Source organism: Patiria miniata, unplaced genomic scaffold (genome assembly GCF_015706575.1).
Source record: "Patiria miniata isolate m_02_andy unplaced genomic scaffold, ASM1570657v1 HiC_scaffold_3, whole genome shotgun sequence".
In the NCBI taxonomy this organism is placed as follows: domain Eukaryota; kingdom Metazoa; phylum Echinodermata; class Asteroidea; order Valvatida; family Asterinidae; genus Patiria; species Patiria miniata.
This window is the reverse complement of record NW_024037069.1, coordinates 33,955,774-33,977,620: the sequence shown is the minus strand read 5'-3', so window position 1 is coordinate 33,977,620 and position 21,847 is coordinate 33,955,774. Positions and strand designations below refer to the sequence as shown.

The 21,847-nt window shown below is 38.2% G+C and overlaps 1 protein-coding gene across 1 annotated transcript; it reads right to left on the bottom strand.

The window, feature by feature from the left end:
* Positions 1–1,575: 1,575 nt before the first annotated feature.
* LOC119736736 (angiopoietin-1 receptor-like) lies at positions 1,576–13,845 on the bottom strand. Its single transcript, XM_038210748.1, has 22 exons — positions 13,818–13,845; positions 13,165–13,251; positions 11,036–11,260; positions 10,218–10,493; positions 9,768–10,058; positions 9,326–9,543; positions 8,963–9,032; positions 8,659–8,765; positions 8,054–8,258; positions 7,313–7,412; positions 6,706–6,953; positions 6,170–6,205; positions 5,891–6,072; positions 5,323–5,551; positions 4,706–4,813; positions 4,030–4,214; positions 3,698–3,811; positions 3,354–3,424; positions 2,611–2,651; positions 2,331–2,427; positions 1,932–2,037; positions 1,576–1,682 (listed from the first exon to the last, which is right to left on the bottom strand). The coding sequence occupies exons 1-22, from the start codon at positions 13,843–13,845 to the stop codon at positions 1,620–1,622; spliced, it is 3,087 nt and encodes a 1,028-aa protein (XP_038066676.1). The 3' UTR covers positions 1,576–1,619.
* Between the last annotated feature and the right edge of the window lie 8,002 nt (positions 13,846–21,847).

Genomic DNA, 21,847 nt, shown 5'->3' with positions numbered 1-21,847 from the left:
ATACTGCAAATTATATACCCATTTTCACGGCGCACCTAATAATGGTTTTTGAGCTGGTTTTAATTTTTTTGGATTGACGTCTATAACCATTTATTGAAATAATTACTGAACTAAAAAAATTGTGAAACAAATCCTGGGGGGGGGGGGCAGAGTGCCCCCTCTGGTCCCCCCCCCCCCCCCCCCTTCTGGATACGCCACTGATACTCATTAAATTGACGGTGGCAAAAGGCTAGCAATCTGAATTTTTGAATTTAGGTTAATTAAGCAATGTACTAAAAAATAAATGCTGTTGTTTTAAAAACTCGATTTACACTGCCAAGTAAAGGGGCTCTTATCCTCCGTTTGTATGGTCAGTCATGATTTTTTTAAAAAGGCGTTAAACTAAAGAAGAAAAAATAAAGGAATTAGATAGAATCCTAAATTAAATATAACGCCATAACACAGTCTTTAATGTCACAGAGCAAAGACCGATCAGTCAACAATTACGATTCTCAAAAAACCTCATGATCTTTTGGACTACAAATATTTGCAAAGATTGAGAATGTTGAAATTACATTTATACAACTGTGGACAATATATTTCGAAAATTCGCTATTAAACGTGCGTGAAGCCTTGCGAATCTTTTTTTGAAAAAAAAAGAAAAAATTGAAAACATTGAAACATTTCTAGGCATTTTGTTTAATAACAGCTGATTAGTAGATAAGAAGATTGTCAGTAATTGAACATTACGATTTCATTTTTTTGTATCATCCAGTCTTAATGTTGATCTGAGTAGATAATGTTCATAACACATCATTTGACAATAACAATTAGTATAACTGCATTGGGCCACACAAAGATGCCACTGATCTACTGTCTTCAATACGATATCAACAAACGTATACATTGAAGCTTGACGAATGAGTCCCAAATATTTTGCATGTTTTTGATCTGACAAAAACTCTATCAGTACCAACAGCTACATAAGGAGTAGATTATTCAGTATTACATTTATATTGAAAATAACAAAATGGTTTGTACATACACCATTGTTAATCAATGTAGATAATGTTGATATCACTTTATTTTACAATACAAAATATCCCCGCGTTACACAAAAAGTTGAATAGTTCAGGCGTCAACTACACACAGTACATCGGTATTTCATGGTAAGTCCTCGCTATACAATGCAACTGTTGATTTAATGGCAATAATTTAGAAGTGAATTATACACAATACATCGGTACGTCCTCGCTATACAATATTACATTTAGAAACATGGTCTTCTACGAAAGCTTTCTTAGATTTTCAACAATACTCTAACCAGCCTACTACGATTTTTAACATAATGTAAATGCTTACTTCAAACCGAGTTGTAAATTTGATCATAAATGTAAAAATGTTTAGTAAGTCTTGTTCCAAATATATAAGAGGCTAAATCCTGAATGAATTAAGATCCACTGAGTACAAGGACATTAGATGATTAAAATATTCTACTTGACATTGTTACCAAATGAAAGTATGCGTTAATGCTAACACTCAAATCCGACACTGAAAACAATCGGGAAAAATGCTGAACCACTTTCTTGAGTAATTTCGAAGATGATGCATTACAGCGTATCAAAAGATATTGACGTCATCTAGTTGTCATCAAACTCATGCTTGATGATGAAGTTCTCGTAGACAGTCGGTGACAAGACAACCTTCAAAAAATCAAAAATATTGCATTGCCTTACTGTTCAAAGTAATAGACGAAACAAAATCTGTATATCAAAGAAAACACGGTTCACTTTAATGTTCTGAGAGAATACCCAAACAAATACATAATTATTGCCATTTGCATCTGTCGTTCATTTCGGTAAAAGAAGATATCCAATGTATCTAATATTTATGAGATCCGTAACCTGAAAAGTGTTCATGAAATTTGATTTTCAAGTCGGCATGATGCTTACATTTTCATACGATTTGGAGTTCATTTTCTCGAGAGCTTGGTAGAGTACTTTGAAGGTTGGACGCTCACTTGGCACCTCATGCCAGCACTTCAACATCAGGTTGTAACTGAATCAATACAAATACAAAGAAAATTAAAATGAGAGTCCAAGTGAGGGTCTAAATTAGCACCTGTAACAGTTACCTAAGTATGTCTGAACGTCTTATTTCTGAGTATTCGCTGCCCCCAGAAAACTTCTGAAAATTGTCTGTTCACTTGAAATTGTTGCTTTTTTACAATAAATTCTTACCTATCATTATCGCAACTATGGTTTTTGAAAGGTTTATATTTGAATAATTCAGTGAATGTTAATTCAAATCTGCAGTCATACTGCTGAAGGAGACTATTATTTTTTACTTACATTTCATCAGCACAGTTGTCCGGTTTGGGCATGCGGTATCCATCCAGCAGTCTTTCGGCCAGTGACTTGCTCTCAATACCAGAATATGGAGTGGACCCTAAAAACATTTATCAACTAATAGTTAAAAGTTTGATTCATTAGTACCAAAGTGTTCGTATTAGCAGCTATCTTAAAGCAGAAGATAGTAATCCCAGCTTACAATGAGCCAATGGAAACTAAATTTCTGTATTTTTATGATGCGGACAATACATTTCTAATCTAATCTAACCTAATATCTTACCGTATGTTGCTATCTCCCACAGCAAGATACCAAATGACCACCTACAAGATTAACAGAGGACGAACAGATGATTCTTAAATATGAAAATGGGAATACTTTAACAGAACGATATACTTGTTTACCTAGGATAGAAAACTGAGGTAAACGATGAAAATCATTGATTTAAACTCATATTCAACTAGAAAATCACTCAGAGAGCGCAAACTTCCGCCAAGGCCAAATGTAATCGATTTGTACTTGTACCAAGGGCCCCCTTAAACATTGTTTCAGGCAAATCCGCCCATACTTTTTTTAGTTATCTTGTTAACAGACACACCAACAAACTGACCAACCAACAAACAAGCCATATCCGATGAAAACATAACCTCCTTGGCGGAGGTAATTATATAAAGTTCATATGGTTTTTGCTTTGTAATTTTTAAGACAAATGAACAAAAGTCTCGTAGCCTATATTTGAGCACGGCAAAGCACAAATGCAAGTTTTTATTAAATACTATGTTTCAAAAGCAAGTAACAGTGCGAGAATCAAATTCTGTGACAAAATTATGTTGCACTAAAATCAAACGAACAAAATGCACAAATTACAAATGATGGACTGTACCTTTAATAGCAATACGACAGAAACTCCTTTTTTGCTTGACTTATTTTGGACAAATGACCAAAATGCTTGTGCCTTATTTGTGTGATCTAAAATAACTGCGTGAGAATCAAATTCTGTGACGAAAGTATGTTCCTTTGCTTACACATCACTCTTGGACTTGTAGACACGACGTGTCAAAGATTCGATGGCCAACCAGCGAACGGGAATCCTGGTCTACAATCAAAAGAACATATATTAGAACTCAGTTCATGAAATGAGGTGCCATATAAACTGAAAGAATTTCACCCGAAATGTATGATTGGTATACATCGTCTTTCTTGAGTACTTGATTGACACCAAACAACACCGAGATGATTGTTTTTGTGTAATTCTTTAGATGGTTTGTTACAATGTTCACCAAAAGCAATTAAGTTATTTCTCTCATATTGATTAATCATTATCATTTAACTTAACCCCTTAAAGATGATTCTACATTCTGTACATTACCGAGGATTTCTGAACGTAGATGTCCTCCCCTCGTGAAAGGCCGAAATCAGACACTTTGGCGGTCAGGTCGTCGGCCAGAAGTATGTTCCTTGCAGCCAAGTCACGGTGGATAATCTATAAAAAGGACAAGTATTTCAATCGACCATTTGCAATTATCTAACAATTAAGTGACCTCCAGAACATTCACTGCAAGCCTCAAGTAAACATTCGCCTGTCACTACACTAGCCTTTGGAAAAGGACATTTTCCCTTGGAATCCCGACAGAGCTGTGGTATTCAAACTAACACATGCACAAGTTGGAATGATTTAAAATGAAGGAAAATGCACTTTACCCCTGTCTTGGACAGATGATCCATTCCCTTGGCAACGTCTGTGCCAAATTTCAACAGGTTTGAAGAAGTCAGCGGAGATGCTCCGTCAGTTGAATCGCCAGCTCCTTTCTGCTTCGGGCGAATGCTCCTCAGATAATCACGAAGATTGCCGTTGGGAAGAAACTCCAGTGCCACATACAGAATGCCTTTGATAAGAAAAATAATTACAAGGGGTTTTTATTTTGAAAAAGCCTCGCTTTATGATGTGATACTGCGTAAGGTCATCAAAATTCAGATTGATAAACAGAGTTAAGATTGTGTTGTTAACGTTAAAGCTCTATCAAAGCTAGAATAAGGATACGTTGTGGTTTCTCAAACAATTGAGCTTAAATTGCAATAATTTATATAACAATGGTTTTCAATTTGCTTTGCTTCGTGATGTGATTCTACGTAGGGTACCAAAATCCGATTGACAAAAGTCCGGTCGGCCAATTAACTAACGCTTTTTACCTGAAAGTATGTCCTCTTGTCTAGTTTCAAGCAGTTAAAATGTTTGATCGTGTGTGTTGGACATATTTAATTCAAATAGCTGGTTCAATTCTGACCTTGCCAAACGCCCAGTCTTGACTTGCAGAAAGTAGTTACAAAATGTAAACATTGGGTTGTTTTTCTGGTATAGAAATCATGATTAGTTTACCTTCATGAAAACATGCGGCAAGGAGACGTACAATATTAGGGTGTGGTTTGATGCCAACCATTGTCTGCAACTCCGCCTTGAAGTCCATAGCAGCATCAGAGGTGCTGTCTGTATCTAGGAAAGAAAAAAAGTACCAGTCCTAAAATGTTTAAATATTTTACAGTTACATCTTTTTGTAATTCTACTTATTTATATGAGTGTGGGAAGGACTGTAGATATTTCAAGACCAAGTAAACTGCCAAAAAAAGGAAGTCAAATCGTCAGTACTTGATTGATGAACAACACTAGGTTTGCCAAGCTGGAACCTAAACCCTTAATTTAGGACATTATCTGAACTTCAGTCAGTCTTTCACTCAGTCTGTGGTTGCATAACGCACACAGTTTTATGCTATTGATTCAGCATGGCTATTCCTTGAAGCCTCTTCAGGCATCTGTTTATAGCCCCTTCATCGTCGTTGCAGGGTGACTTGGTTTATCTCTGATGGGATCATTATGTAACATTCAGTGAGTCAGTGAGTGAGTCAGTCGCCGAGTACATCAGGAAGTAAGAGAACACAGGACTGGCACTGTTGGACCAGCAATTATGATCTGTTTATCCTAATCACGAGTACAGTTACCTTTGAGAGTTTTGATGGCTGCTTTGGTGACCTGGCCTCCGATCCTCACGCCTCCTGCCCGCACCTCGCCAAAGTTACCCTTACCAAGAATCTCATCATCGATGATCAAATTCTCCAATTTGATTTCCAGTTTCCTGGCCCAGGTGGGAAGCCCAACATCCTCATATATCTCGCCATCGGGGTTGACAGCTCTCGGTTGGTCATTTTCGTAGGTTGTAGGTTTGGCAACCTAGGAAATAAAAAAAAAACATTTCAAGACAATCCCTTTGAAGCTGCACAATCAATAATTTATTGAAGGGTCTGTTAAAACAACTTTAAAATAAGTCTTAACAATGATTGAAAGTAAGCCATGCAGTCAGCTCAAATGACAGAAGAAATTTAGGTGGAAGAGTTTTTTGGTTGCTTTATTTTCGCAACATTAACTGCGCAAATCAAACATCAGAACAAACACATGAACTCATCCAATAAACAGTCGTAGTTTTGTACCTTACAGTTCATAACTAGATACAAATTTTAATCACATGAACAAATAATCAATACCAAATTGCATGCTATGAGAGTCACTTACCAGTTCCATAGTTCTAGGTACTAGAGAACTATTTGATGCATGTTGGCGAGTTCGTCTTCTCCACACCACACTCCCAATGACAATGATTAGAACCAAGACGAACACTATCACACAAGCCACGGCAGCGACAATGGTGCTTCTGTTGCCACTCGCTGATGGGGTGACATCTTCCGGCTTTTGCACTTAAAACAAATTCAGAAGTTTCAGTCAAGTAAGTTAATTCATTAGCACTTTTACCGTATTTTGCTCTTCTGTAATACATTCACCATATATACTTACCAATGACTGTCAGTGGCTCTGAATATGTTACCGTGGCTTCCTGTAGAACGACAATGTGACTCAAAGTGAGCGATACGAAGAACATTGTAATCACGACATTATATGTAAATAAAGAAAGTGAAAGAAACTGGTATCACTAATTTGGTAAGAAACATCGGGAACATGAAATGGGAAAATAAATCGCTTCTGCCAAGAGAGTATTTTAAACTTAAAGAACTGTCATTCAAAATGGGGAACCATATCAGCTTCTAAAATCGCCGTGTTGCTATGAGTGGACTTTTCACGACGTGACACTTTGTTTACTTGTGCACGTTTCTATTGGGCTACGAAAGCGTCGTTCCTACCAGGCTCCCACAAAAAAACACATGTAAACAAAGTGTGATGTCACCAGAACAGAGGCTTATTAAATTAGAATAACATACACCATTAATACGACCGTCCAGCGTAAGCAAATAATAAGCATTCGTTGATATTTTTTTCGGGCAAAACATTGTTATGTTTTTGGACATTTGCGGGCAAAACCTTGATATGGAAACTCACAGTTTCGTTGCCTTTGGTAACAGACCCAACACGGATGTTGTATACAGCATCTCGCTGCAGCGGTGCGTTCCAGTAGCCGCCATACATCTTAGAGTCTCCAACTACGAATTCAGCAGGAAGGCTAGTCTTGGGAAATTTAGCTGCAATATAACCGTCGACGTGGTCCTCAGAACGCCTCGTAACGAGAACATCTCTCTTGATCACAGACAACGTACCAGCCTTTTTAACCTGAATAACGTATGATCTGTAATAAAATGTAATAAAACCAATTTAATTGAAAATACATGATTTTTAAATGTAGCTAGTGATGTTGTCTACTACTACATTTTAAACGGACATGTTACCTTATACCATAACACATCGAAATGTGCATGCCCGCAACGGAAATTAAGCATTGCAGGTGTATGGCGCAACTTAAAACAATTATTGATCGTAACAAGGGTCGGGTTTTCAAAAACATTCCAGATAAACAAACTCAAAAACGTTGGTAACTGCTCTTACAATAGATCCCATTTATATTTTGCTATAATAGGTTTTTGTGTTAAAAGTATTTCTTTAATCGACGTCTTTTTCTAAACAAAAGGGTTGTTTCTGTTTACTTACTTTATGTACACAGCAAACTTTGGAGCTGCCAAACTGATTGTGACTGTCATGTCTGTTGTTCTCTCTTGAATTGGAGTGGGTTTGGGTGGAGCAGGTGGATCTGTTGAAATAAAAAAATTGCACTTTCTCATTAAATAAAAGCATCAAAATCTTTTTTTCAATTGTCCTAGTCATTCAGTTCAAGATGGGTAAAATATACAATGAACATAAAGTAAATATATTTTGTGATAATAAATAGAAAATTTTAGTTGAAATGGAATCTTTTTGAAACTGGAACAGTCGGCCATTATTGTTGTTGTTTTCCCTTTCTTTGAAAAAACGAGTAGACATTATTCAGTTCTCAAGACCAACCGAGGAATCAGTCAGTGTTTCAAAGTATTCTTCACGCCTGTTTTCATTTACTGATCGGCTGAAATTCATAATCTACTCGGTGACACAGACTTCATACCTGATTGTGGCTTTGTATACACTAGTCAAATTCTTAGAGTTCCTGTCAAGACTTCGTTCTAGCCGATATCTCTTTCTCTTTGACATGCAATTTTAAAATTGAAATTGACCTAACCTTTCCGTTATGTACTACAAAGGCCTAACAAGACAATTTTTCACTGAAGTCGCCAAAGGGTATACATTTCCAAACGGATTTTAAACCCCGCCTGGTGGTAGTCGTATTGATCATCAAACGAATCGCACAGGTTTAATACGTATTGACAATAATTAATTAAAAAACGAAAATATTATTACCCGTCAACGGCTTTGTGTAAACCTCCAACATTCGGTGTTGAGTTCCTGTGAACATTTCATTCTTCGCCAACACCCTAAACTCATATTTAGTACCAGGTTCCAGGTTGGTTATTGTGAAGGGTGAAATCTGAGCTTCCTTGGTGTCGTATGTGTCCCCTGCCGTGAAGTCCGGTCGATAAGGCCTCTCCAAGATACGATACTCTACCTAACAAAAGGGAATTTAGAGGTGGAATTCAGTTTTGTCAAGTTTGTATTGATTCTGTTGTGATTTAGGAAAACAACATGTGATAGATTATTTCCCACTGTGTGCATGCAGTACGTAAAATAAAAAAGAGTAGAACTGCTGCGAGCTGCTTACTTACTATACCTGAATATACAAATAAACAAAACACTCGAGGGTTTAACATTCCAGGAGGGCCTTCCGCAAAGGCAATATTTTCACATCGTGCGAAAATAATTTGTCGGAAGCAAAATTTCAACCCAAGTAGTCCTTAAATACGCCTCTTCAATTCCCCATTGATAAGCAGAAACTGTTTATACTTCTGCTTTTTTCAAATCTGTATTGCATACAATTTCGTCACAAGGGTATGTGGGCTTATACATACTACGTAACCAGTGAATGGTCCTCTCGGCTGTAGTGGCGGGTCCCAAACCAAAGTGATAGATGTCTCTGTCCTTAATGTGACGTTAAGATTCTCCACAGGTCCAGGAACTGCGGAAATGAAAAATGAACTTTAGCACAATATATATACTTATATAATACATCGTTTATCGATTTAAGTACCTCGTAAACAATATACAAGAATCAGTAAAATAAATGGTTTATTTCATTGTAGTTGATATGATTATTGTTTTATATCCTTATTTAGTTTTATTTCCATGAACAAAATAAAATTTCCGATAATCTACCTCCGATTGTTGTCGTTGCTTCGATAGGTTCACTCCAAGGGCCTGGACCGGCAGACGTCACAGCTTGCACCTGCAAATATCATGTCAAACCCTATAAATGTATTGCTATTCGACACCTCTGACGCAATCGTTTAAAATTACTTTGCAATCCATAATACCACAAGGTATGTTTTGTCCGCTTCGAGTGTGATCGTAAAAATTTATGCAGAACTTAATATAGTTTATAGTCAACGAAACCGTTTAGTTTTTTGCTTCTATTGGGAAGAAAAGTAGTTTCTGCGACAAAAAGAAACATATTGTAGTGTCAATAGTTGTACCGATTTATAGAAAAATAAAGAATATGACATAAAGAATATGACATACCACGAACAGGTATGACACACCGGCTTCAAGGCCCGTGCTACTGTGCATCAATCCTATGACAATTAGATCAGTCTTCATGTTTTGCATGTCTCCTTTCCTCCAGTAGCGAACATTGTAGTGCAAGATAAGTCCATTCGCTGGAACTGGTTCACTCCAGCCCAGACTGACGGACGTGTCATCTGTCGACAGGATGCGAACATTGCGGGGAACTGTGGGCGCTGTTGAAATTGAACACCACAACGAGTAATCGGTTTGTTCTTGAAAACGATATAGAATATCGGCACCGGCAATGAGTGCGAATGAAGGAATTTCCTTTATCACTGTGTATGGAATCCACAAACAACCGCAAGACAACCGCATCGAAATTAGAATCCAACCCAATTGAGAAGGAGAAGATATAGGTACATTTTTTTGAGGAAGAACAACGGAAAACATAGATTACCTGCTTCTTGTGTTGTTGATGTTACAGCCGCGCTGTACGGTCCAGTCCCATCATTAGTCCTTGCAGCAACTTGAAAAATGTAAGAGGTATAGGGAGTAAGTCCATCTATTGTAACTGAGCGGCCTGCTGTAGTCTGGCCAGTCATTGGTGCAGCTCCACTTGTACTAAGCCTATAGTCGTATCCTGTAATGGTACCGCCTCGGTTTCCACATGCTGGGAGGCTCCAGGAGAAGGCTAGGCTGCGTTGGGCTTGAGACCCAGGTGTTACAGACGTGGGAGGCCCAGTCGGTGCTGCAATATAAAGTAAATTACCAGAAGGTTAGAATATTGCATTTGGGTGAAGAAGGGAATAAAACAATTGTCTACAATTGTCGCAATTTGGTTTGAAAGTTTTTAAGTTACATTAAAAATGAAAAAAAAAAGGGAAACAGGCTGGAGTAACGTCTGTACCTGATGATGTGGATGTTATGGTGGCTGTTTTTATTGGTCCGTATGCACCATATACAGAAGCCTTGATTTGTATAGTGTACCGAGAATATGGTACCAGATCATATAGAGTAGCCGTGCTTTCCTGACACATACTGCAGCGGCTATCATATGTTGGTGAACTGATGCTTTCACAGTGATCCCTGCTGAACAGGGCATATTCCACGCTGTAATGATCAGCACAGGGAACGGTAGACCAGCTGATTTTCCTACTTGTATCATCCACATATGACTGCGTTACTATGGAAAACAAATGTTGAGCATGGATATTAGGTAGCTGACTGTCAAAGTATTACAACTCACAGTTGTTTGCATTATTACTACGGCAAACAAATGAATGTGAACATTATATACAGTACAAAAAAAATAGTTGTGAAAATCATATACCTCCCAACATACTGGATATAATGAAAGCCAGGTAAAAGTTGCGTAAAAAGACACGCCCGTTTAGTTCATCGCCTATTTTAAGCCAGCCCCTCTTTACTGAATCATTTCGTGAGGACGATTTCAAAATATCCCGATGGAAACGTGACCAAATACATCGCTAATAGGCCTCTAGATGGCTGCAAATCAGCACGAGAGTCACCTCTTATCAACCTTTTTTTATCAAACAGATCAAATATTTCTATTTGTGACTGCAAGACTTGATTTGTCTGTGAAAATGTGGTCCAGGCTCTTATATCACACTAACATTGCTGAGATGCCGCCTGTATCATCGGTCACAATGATTGGGAATGCAACTGAGATTATTGACTCGTCTTCGACAAGGTTTATACTCTTACCGCTTGTAATGACGTCTTCTGTGCTAATCCTGACTTCAGCCAGTTGAAGGCATTGCCCCGACAGTTCCACACTAACGTATCGAGCAGAGATGGCTTGGTTTGATGTGAAAGGAATCGTTGCTCCAGTAGTTGCCTGGGAACCTGTGACTGCATCTCCTATCTGTGGGTTCTGAGAGTGAGTTAAACTCAAACCAGCCCGTACTATGGCACCTGTCAGTCTATGACCTGCAATGAAGTCACATCAATATACTATAGATTTTCCCGGCCAATTTCAGATAACAAAAACGTTTAATTTTATCAACACGCTTTCAGACTCATGCAGATGTTTCGATTTTGTTCATATTGGTGTTTCTTTTCTCCCCGTTTTCGTGCACACATGATTTAAGATTTGCTATTCAGGTTCGCGCTGTAGGCATACTATTTCTTTTATCGGCATTAGAGACTACATTTTCACCATTCTTCAATTTAATTCCTTTTTCCATCTGGTGCAATCAATTTAAAAGTAATTAAAGTGCATAGGATTTTTTTCTGCGTGTGTCTTTTTTCTTTTTGTTTAGAGTCAATATACATGAATCTCAAACTTAACTTTGGTCAAGGCGTTTGAAAATAGTGTCCGATGATCGATGGTCGGCCGCTAAAATAAATAGTAGCACGCGCTATGCTGTACAAAGTGCGAACTGCGACCTCTCACGGGTATAGGCTACAGTATGCTAATCAGTTGGTGCTTAATGGACGCCTTGGAACATTCATCCGACTAGGCTAAGTTTTTTTTTTATTTTGTCGCCGGATTTCCAGCGACGACCTCGTATGCGAATAAAGGTGAGATTGTTATTCAGTATTTGGTAATGGAGGCTCATCTTTTACATGGATAGAGAGCTGGATAGTGTGGCTACAGTCTCCAACAAGTTTGGAGTCCGCAGACCAAATATAACTCAACCTCGTCCCCAGTGCTCACTTTATTTCCAACCTCGTTTCAAAAAGTGAGCCCTGGTTCAGAAACTTTCTTCCTGTATCCTGATTCGATACCGCAATTTGCTAGTAATGGATTTATATCGCGTAGTAAGTGTTGTTATTTGCAACGTGCATCACGTGTTTTCACAATCATTGTAATTATGGTCCACGCCTTCTCAAAAATACTCATTTCCTTTCTAGTTTGCTCATATTAATATGAAATGTGATGCTGCATTGTGGCGGGCCAAATTTTAACATTTTAACTTAAGAACGAATCGTGCATTTATAACTCACAGCGCTACGAAATGATGCTGTTTTTACCTCAGACACCACATGCGAAAACAAACGTAATGTAATGCACAGGCAGGCACCAGACTATTCCTCACTAGCTTACGTGTTCAAAAATCTTGCACATGCAAATGATCAAAAACCAGGGTCAGAGAGAAGGTTATTGTGGACGGGTACTGCTCGACACCCTGGGGACGAGGTTAAATATAACTAGATTCATACCCAGCGACAAAATAACGAAAATTGTCCTGAAAAGATAAGTCGTCGTGACGGTCGTTCCAAGGCCTCCGGTCATCTTTCTTCTACTGTAAGTTGTTCTGAATGATACTCTAGTCCACTAACCATTGTCTTAATTGATTTGAATAATTCCATCATTATTCTGTGCTTGTTTGTGTGTCTACGCATGTCTCTCAATTAAATCATATGATATCATATGATGGGCAGGATTGTTCCCCTTGTGATTTATGTACAGGTGATGTTCACTCTTTTAATAGTGCGTGCAATAAACTAGTGACTCTCGTAAAGTTACAGCGGATTGATAATCTTATAAATGGATGAACAGCAAAAATTGCCCGAAACACCCATCAACATTCTAGGTTGTTTGCGCCTCAATGAATTTTGAAGAAGGGTCTCAATGAAAAGCCCAAAACCAGTGGCCGAATTGAAGTTTCTGTCTCAGTTTAATACGCGTGGCATCGCCATCAGACAAACGTCGCGATTTTCTATTTTCACTTTTCCATCCACGATGTCTTCTGAGCTGAAATTGCAGTAACTTGATGAAACAGTTTTCCTCAGAATACAAATCAGGTCTTTAAATGAATGCCCACCCAAGATAATATTCATAAAATTAACTATCTTGCTTGCTACTGCACACGTATTATTAGACTTACCATGAACATTTGTGTTAACTACAGTGATTCTTGTCAAGCAGTACACAGCCTCCAGATCAACTCTCCACCATTGGTTTCCGGTGCACACTGGCGAAAATTGAATGAAAATAAGTATGAAAATAAGTTGAAACCATTGTGTAGATTATTCATTAAAATATGGTTTTATCATTAGTAAGTAGATACAAAAGTATCATAGGCGGGAAAAAGGAAGAGACATTTCTGGAAGAAGGGATGAAGACAGTGCTGTAGCGGGGAGCGTCCTTTTTTTAAACAAGTGCTTTTTTTGGAATGTCACGCGAACGTCGGCAATTGTGCCGCCATGAAAAGCACTACTTATTTTCCGATAGTGCCTGATCGTATCGCTTTGAACAGAGCCCCCATAACAAGATGGTGTCCAGTTCCCCTCCCCACCCCCGGGGACCGGATGAAGCGCTCCATTTTCTTTTTTCATGTATTTTCCCTCACCACCCAAATAAAATGACCTTGCTACACCACTGGAAAAAATACTAACCCAGCATGTCATTTGCGTTCATTTGAAACGAACTTACTGTTTAGATTTACAGACGGATCATACAATTTACTTCTTCACTAACAGGTCAGAGATGTTTTGATCATCATGAAATGTTTCGGCATATATTGTCAGGTATGTGTACAAGGCTGAACTTCACATTGTCCGTTCATGTCTCGCTAGTAATGCACACTTCAAACGCGTCTTCTTTGAGGCGAAATCATTGGCCTTTAATAGTTTGCAACCTTGTACGGTGTAAACTCGATTGAGTACTTGATTTAAACATTACAGTTTATCGTAATGTTGATTTTTTTCTTCACTCAAACATCGGTAGGCTCCTGACGAAGAAATCATTGATATATACCTAAGATTCCTTCTCAAGATGTAGGTTTTTAATTTAATACGTTGTTTAAATAGTATGTTTTTTTCGATCAATTAAAAATATCATTTAAATATGGAACTTTCGAAACTTTCCCTAAGGGTTTTATAAAGCATATACATATTCAATTTGGAAAATATTTACGCGTGTGTGAAATTGTTGAGATAACTCCGTCTAGTGCTCGGTCCGCAACCAGACGTAAGTCGAGTTCAGGGGCATAGTAGGTGCTACTCTGTGTGGCCGTCTTGTCTCGCAAATTCAGATCAACGGATAAACCTACAATCAAAATTGAAACAAAAAGATGGAAATACCCGCCGATAATTCATAGGTTTCATATTTCTTAGCATTTTGGTGATATGACAGGTTGGCACAACCTACACAGGAATATAATTATGACAAATAAGAAAATCACGTTTTAATACGTTTCCCTAAAGTTTAAGTCTAACAATTTTTAATGACACTTCCCCAACATGTTTACAATACGTAAAAAAAGAAAGAAAAAAACCAAGTAGCACATGACATTAAAAACAAATTGAAGCCAATAAAAAAGAAATTACAATGATGTATCAACACAGTATTTCTTAAGCAGTGTAAAATATGTTCAATTTATTAAACCACCGTTCCTTTATTACGAGGCGAGTTTAAACACCACTTAAAAATGAAGTATAAAAGAAGGGGACGCTGAGCAATAAAGGACAATAGGGTTCCCAATTTCCCGAAGGTCCCCAATTTGGCGATGTGTACAAAACATATGGGAGGTCTTCTAAAAAGTACAAACAAAAGAGGGACAATGTAGGGGTTCCCCAATTGCAGGCAAATATATACATACTGGAATTTGTATACTTGTGGAGTCATTTCTTTGTTCTCGTGTACTAAAGTTTTCGAGTTATAAAGTGTAGTTTCGAAATGCTCCTATTTTAACCAGAATGTATTTTCCTGGACTGAAATTCGGAGTTAAGATCCCTTCCATAAAATACTTCAATTTGCGACCCATCCACACCTTCAAACTTCCTACCTTTTGAGTAAAATCCACATATCTATATCGTGATAACCTTGTGGAGACTTATTCACCGATAGAAATTGCCCTGTGGAGACGTATTCGATCTTGTGTTCCCTGTTATACCCATGTCTCCACAGGGTACCGTGTAACAGATCACACTTATGTGTGTTTGTTTATGGTGTAAATTGGGGACACACATGTTAACATGTCAATTGAGGACAGGAGCCAAATCGAGGACGACCTCGGTTAGGAAACGTGTACAAAACAAATGAGAGCTGTTGCTGGATGAAAAAAAAGATCGATGATGAGGAACAATAGGAAATCCTCGATTTACACCGTAAACAAACAGGCGTGTATGTGTTGTTCCCAAGTTGCTCGATCGCGAAGCGGGCAAAAGGCGGCAAAGCCCCCCCCCCCCCCCCCCCGCACAGCGGGCGAGGGGAAGCCTCGTTTATAAATAATCTGGCAAAAAATTCTAATACGCCCACGTTCAAGTTTTCACCGCATTAATTTTCTTTTTTCTTACTTTTGATTCAACGAATTGTTCCGGATGATTAAGCTTGAAATATTGTAGCTTGAAAGCTTGAAAGGCCATTGTATTTGTGTCTTAGTGCCATTTTGTCCAACTTGCTTCAGAACCTTCTTTAACATTTAAACAAAGTGGCGATATGTACATAGTACATGCACATTTGTCACAATATACATACACCAAAATTTAATTTATTTATTTCCGGGTAGTAATTTTGACATATGAAGCTGTATATTTACCTGTGTGAAGAATGGCACAAGCCCACAAAAACACCGGGAGTAGGAGAAGACATTTTGGAGAACCCATCTTATCTTTTGTTTAACGGAAATATGTCTTCTTGGACGTCAATTCGCTAACCAGATCACAACTCGAAACCCAAAAGTCGCCATGTTCCGCGCAGTACAGAAAGTAAACTAGTTTCCTTCACAGACGAAATACATGTGCAGTTGCAAGTAAGAAAAGCGTGTAAAGGTCACGTTCAGATTGAACTTGTGGTGGGAGATTAGATATTCATGTAGACGTGAATGCGTTCTAGAAAGTGCAAAGGGAAAACAAAACAATGAACATGAAATGAGTTCATTTTTGAGTCAACCATATCAAACGGGGCTGTGTGGCAAAGCAAACACTGGCCCACAATTCGCTTCCTTGTCTGAAAGTCGCTCATATAATAGATAACTTCGTGTCGTCCGAAATCTTATAAGGAACAGGAACATAGTGCACTGTTTAAGGAAATAAAACTTAGACGCTGCAGTGTCCTAGTCACTGCAATGATCGACTAGGCTATATTATTTCATTTGCAATCTTAAAAAATTAAGCGCTTCTCGTCAACTCAAAATCGAACCTTTTATGTGTAATACCAATATCTGCCAGGGGTAAAAACCTTTGACAAACATTAAGAGAGATTCTTTAAAACGTATGTGGTCCAGTCAATTCTTGATCAATGTCGAGCCAATGGTGAAATTATTGTATGATGAGTTTTAATAATAATACTAATGTTTATAATAGCAACTGAAGGAGGGAAAGTTACTTTTAGAAATGTGACCTTTAAGTTAAAATACCAGACATATCTCAGGCGCGGATCAAGAGGGGTAGGGGGGGGGGGGTCTAGCTCTGTCCAACTCCCCCAGCTCTGTCCCAAATTGATTTTTTTTCCCGTAGAAATTCCTTTAAAAAATCCGGACCCCCCCCCCCGCTAGCTCAATCTTTTTTCTAGTAATAATGTCTGCCTTGCACTTAGCGCTAGCTTGGTTAGGGGTATGTACATTATTCTGTGATATAGTAAATAATCGTCGGATTTGAACAGCGCCCCCATTGAAAGTATGGTACAAACTCCCCCCCCCCCGCTTTTTTTTTTTTACGGAGACCAAGTGCCCGGCGAAAAAAGTGTCAACATTTCAGATTTGTTTGGCCGATGAACCCCCCCCTGCGAAAATTCCTGGATCCGCCCCTGTACCTCAATGAATTATGTCAGTCAGGACCTTTATCCCTATAAAACCAAATAAGTTCTGTGTGCCGAGTTTCATTTCAGCGACACCTGATCAGGACTTGTTAACAAGTCTGTGCAAAGTGGAGATTTAGTTGTGTGTGGTCATTGCAAGAGCGAGTTTAGTTAAACTTTCGAACTGTGTTTTAGCCTGTACGTGAGACATGCTTCATTCAGTTATCATGTGGATATGTCGACAGAAAAATTGGGTCTGAGCTTTTTTCCTCTCAAAATCGGGCTTGTGCGTGATGAGTATTGATTGGAGAGTGAAAGTGTACAAAAGCTCACACAACCATGTTTTTATTAAGGTCCAGCAAATATCCTCATTCCGGTCTTTAAGAAACAATCACAATGCCAGGGAATTCCCCGTTCCGTCCCCTACTGAGTAGGCCTACGTCATTGCCAATATTTCGGCATCCATTGAAGCGGGAACGCGTCATTTCTCAGTATGCATAAATGCCCATATGTTTTCTAACATTTGTTTCCTGTTCGCGATGCAGTTTGAATAGTAGTCTTTGTTCAGGCGGTAAGCTTGCAAGGGTGCTTTTAGGCTCTGAAGTCATCGCCTAAAAATGCCACCGTTGACTGCTATTTCGTTCGTACAGGACATGTATATATGCAGGCGCGGATCCGGGGGGGGGGGTGTCCATAAAAAAAAATTAAAATTACAAAATTATACTGGTATAATGTCCGCTTGTTTAAAATGCGGTACACCATTCTGTTATGTAGTGTTAATAATCGTCGAATTTGAACAGCACCCTATTGAAATATGGTACCCCCCCTCCCCCTCTCCCCCAGTTTTTGACTTTACGGAGGCCAAGTGTCTGGAGAAAAAAACCTGTGTACATTTTCCTTTTTTTTGCTGATGAAACCCCCCCCCCCTGCGAACATTCCTGGATCCGCCCCTGATATTTATAAAATTAGCTCCAAAGAAAGTAATAGTCCGGGATCCAGAACCCCAAAAATGAGTTAACCCTACACAATTTCCTCCCCACAATATTTTTACATATTCGTATGCAGTAAGACCTGCTGATTCAGAATCTGGACGGTGGATTAAAATTTGACCCGGCGAAAACGCATTTTTAGGTCAAAATCCGATATGGCCGCCACTTCCTCCCAAAAAAACATCAAAAGTATGATTTTTTTAATAAATTCATCAATAATCGACCGATTGAACCCAAATTTGGCTCAGAATGTGACTTGTGGTAGATAAGTATTTGTACAAAATTTCACATTGGGGCTATTTGAGAATTTTTGCAAAATCCACAATGGCAGCCATTTTTGCGTAATAAAAACAAGAAAACGCATCTTTAATAAGTTTTCTTTAAAAAAAGGTATATTTTTATTCAAATCTGGCCCAAATGAGTTTCAGATATTAAAATTGCCCCCTACACAAACGGATGAACACCATTGGTTAAATCTTAACCGTAGCAGGTAGGAGAAACCCCTGTGTATGATTTCCCAGTGTCAGCCGATTTGTGTGAAGATTTTGCCTGCATGTTCCTTTCACCAAAATCTACATGATGGCCACAATATGAAAAAAAAAAGTTGTCCCTTGTATTTTCTGTATTCGTTGTCGGAATGTTATTTAAAAAAAAAAAAAAAGGAAATATATTTTTTGCTCAATAAAACTTACTGATTTCTTTCAGGGGTTCACCGCATATCTAAATGAAATGTGGCCAATAATGAATTCAGTCTTCATTAAAAAACCCTCCTCGAGTAGGAAAGTACATCTGACTTATTTCAGAAAGAATAGGATTATTTAATAAATGTTGCCCAAGTGGCAGCTAAACCTGCAGTTCACTGACTAGTTTGTTATGTGCATATATTGGCTTCATAGCGTTTGTATTGGAATATCCCAGTTGCATGTCTTGGAAAAAGATTTGCTGGCTTCGACAGCATGCTGCTCACCAAGGATATTTCTATTGTCATCTTCCTCATCTTCTGACTCAACATCAATGCGAAGGTAGTTTTCATCTACATCTTTCCTTAGAGCTCTCAAAGCTTGTACAAGTTTTACAACTGACATCTGAGCAGAGCAGACCAAGTCGGGTTGCTGACCTCCTTGAGACACAAATAGAACAATTGAGCCGAAGTGTTTTTGGAGTCTATTTTTGAGACTAGATGTGCGATACTGAGCCACTGATTCCGTATCGAGGCCACAATTTGACAGATGGGTTTGATACATCTGTTTCAAAGTCGATGTAAAGAACACCTTGCCGGTATGAAGGGGCTCTGTAACATCACACATCAAAGCACTGATTGTCTTGTCGATACAGATGAAGGTGATGTGGAACTAGTGTCCTTGGCCGTTTTGAGAATACTGGTTCTTGTCCATTTGCCACGACATGAACGATGCCATTTTGGTTGCTTCTTGAGGAAATCATCTTTGGAGTCAATCTCTGTCTGAAGACGATAAGATGTTGAGTCTTGTCTAACATCTATAACAGCAGATATTGTTTTAAAACTGGCCTCAGTAAAATTGTTTGGATTCTCATTGGTTACCTTTTGGCATATGATACATTTATTGAAGTCTGTTTCTGCTCATGGTTTTTTCCGAGGGACTTTGCAAAAGCTTGATAGACTCGGCCATTGTTGACATTCAGCCTGTCAGGTTACCCCGCAGTTGGACATCATACCTGAAAGAAAAAAATGAAAAAGTTAGCCACTTGAAACCTGTGCATGATGTAAAAACATATATCGAAAAGAAAGATGGTAGGTTTGTTTTAATCTCTAGGACAATAACAACAGTAAGATTTATAACATTTATAAGTTGAACATTAGCCACTGGTGCCTTTTTTCTGCAAATCGCCAATCACAAGGCCAAAGGCCTGTCAAGGTGTGGGCTACAGAGGAAAGTGTGGAAGAACCAGCACCTCACACTGAAACAAGACAAGACATATATAATCTGTATTCTGTTCACAGTATGAATAGGTTTGGAATGGGTAACTAGTCTGCCGCTGCACGGCATAAACAATGCCTTGACCCATATTAAGTTGCCTCTGACCTCACTAAAAACAAACCTCTAGGATACTATGATAACAGAATCACAAAATTGTGGGATGCCCTTTAATACACAATCTACTTAACATTGTATTTGTATCACTCGGGAGGCAGGAGAAGGGCAAAAGCTAATATTGGCAGGTAAAAATTGATTATGACTGTGTTCGGTTTGTGCGTTTCTTCTGTTTTTTTTTTACATTTAGCTAGTACTTGGCCTATGCCAGCTTCTTGAAACCATCTGTCTGCGCCTCCTAACAATCAAGAAAGATATGCATCACCATGGAAAAAAAATGGCCAGGGGTTCCCCTTTGGGTGGTTAGCCCATTGTGATATACATGTACATTGTAGAATGTAAAAAAAACACTTCAGGCTGTGTTAAACAAGAAATAAGTTTAATATATGCATCACCATAAAAAAAAATCCTTAAGCAGTGGTAAAAAAAAGTAGTCAAGAAAGATATGCATCACCATGTGGAAAAAATCCAAGAAGTTCCCCTATGGGTGGTTAGCCCATTGTGATATAAAATGTGAAAAAAAAACAATACAAGCTGTGGTTTAAACAAGAAATAAAATGTACTGTATACATACATGTATATCACCATGAAAAAAAAATATTCCTTAAGCAGTGGTAAAAAAAAACTTATCAAGAAAGATATGCATCACCATGGAAAAAAATGGCCAGGGGTTCCCCTTTGGGTGGTTAGCCCATTGTGATATACATGTACATTGTAGAATGTAAAAAAAAAACACTTCAGGCTGTGTTAAACAAGAAATAAGTTTACTATATGCATCACCATGAAAAAAATCCTTAAGCAGTGGTAAAAAAAGTAGTCAAGAAAGATATGCATCACCATGGGAAAAAAAATCGCCAGGGGTTCCCCTATGGGTGGTTAGCCCATTGTGATATAGAATGTGAAAAAAACCAATACAAGCTGTGGTTTAAACAAGAAATAAAACGTACTGTATACATACATGTATATCACCATGAAAAAAAAATATTCCTTAAGCAGTGGTAAAAAAAAAAACTTATCAAGAAAGATATGCATCACCATGGAAAAAAATGGCCAGGGGTTCCCCTATGGGTGGTTAGCCCATTGTGATATAGAATGTAAAAAAAATAAAAACACACCACAGGCTGTGGTTTAAACAAGAAATAAGTTACTGTATACATGTACAACACATTGAAAAAAGATATTCATTAAGCAGTGGTAAAAAAAAGAAAATAGTCAAGAAAGTAATAGGCATCACCATGGAAAAAATGGCCAGGGGCTTTCTTATGGAAGTTAGCCCATTGTGTTTACAAAAAATTAGTAAAGCCTGAGGTTTAAAAAAGAATATATAGCCTACGATTACTGTATACAAATGTACATCACAATGCCACTAGAAAGAAGATACACTGTCATCACCACAGGAAAAAATTGGCCAGAGATTCCCCTATCGGTGGTTAGCCCAAATCTCTAGTACAGGCAGTTGTTAAAAAAATTAAACCACACAAGTCTATTACCCCCCCCCCCCCTTCAGTCTCAGTGAGAATTATAAGTGAAACTCTTTTTAGAACTCAACCATTAGGCCTATATTCATTGGTTTTTTTTTTAACCCAGGTCCCTATTTGCCAAAAGAATTGTTCTAAAATAGGGGACTGCCAGCATTATTGGATGGCTCTAGCAAAGAAACAAAAACTTTCAAAAATATACTGGGGCCTATAGTACAAATTTATGTAAAGGCTGGCTTACAACTTCTTATTTTATTTTACTTTGAATTTGTGGAAATGAAGTCTCACCC

Bases quoted from the DNA above. Each gene is read 5' to 3' on its own strand.
- LOC119736736 (XM_038210748.1), bottom strand. From the start codon at position 13,845: ATGAACGGACAATGTGAAGTTCAGCCTT. The intron at 11,261-13,164 runs GTAAGTCTAATA...ACTTCATTGCAG, and splicing joins AGTTAACACAAATGTTCATG to GTCATAGACTGACAGGTGCC. The intron at 3,812-4,029 runs GTAAAGTGCATT...TCCTTTTTATAG, and splicing joins ATCATCTGTCCAAGACAGGG to ATTATCCACCGTGACTTGGC.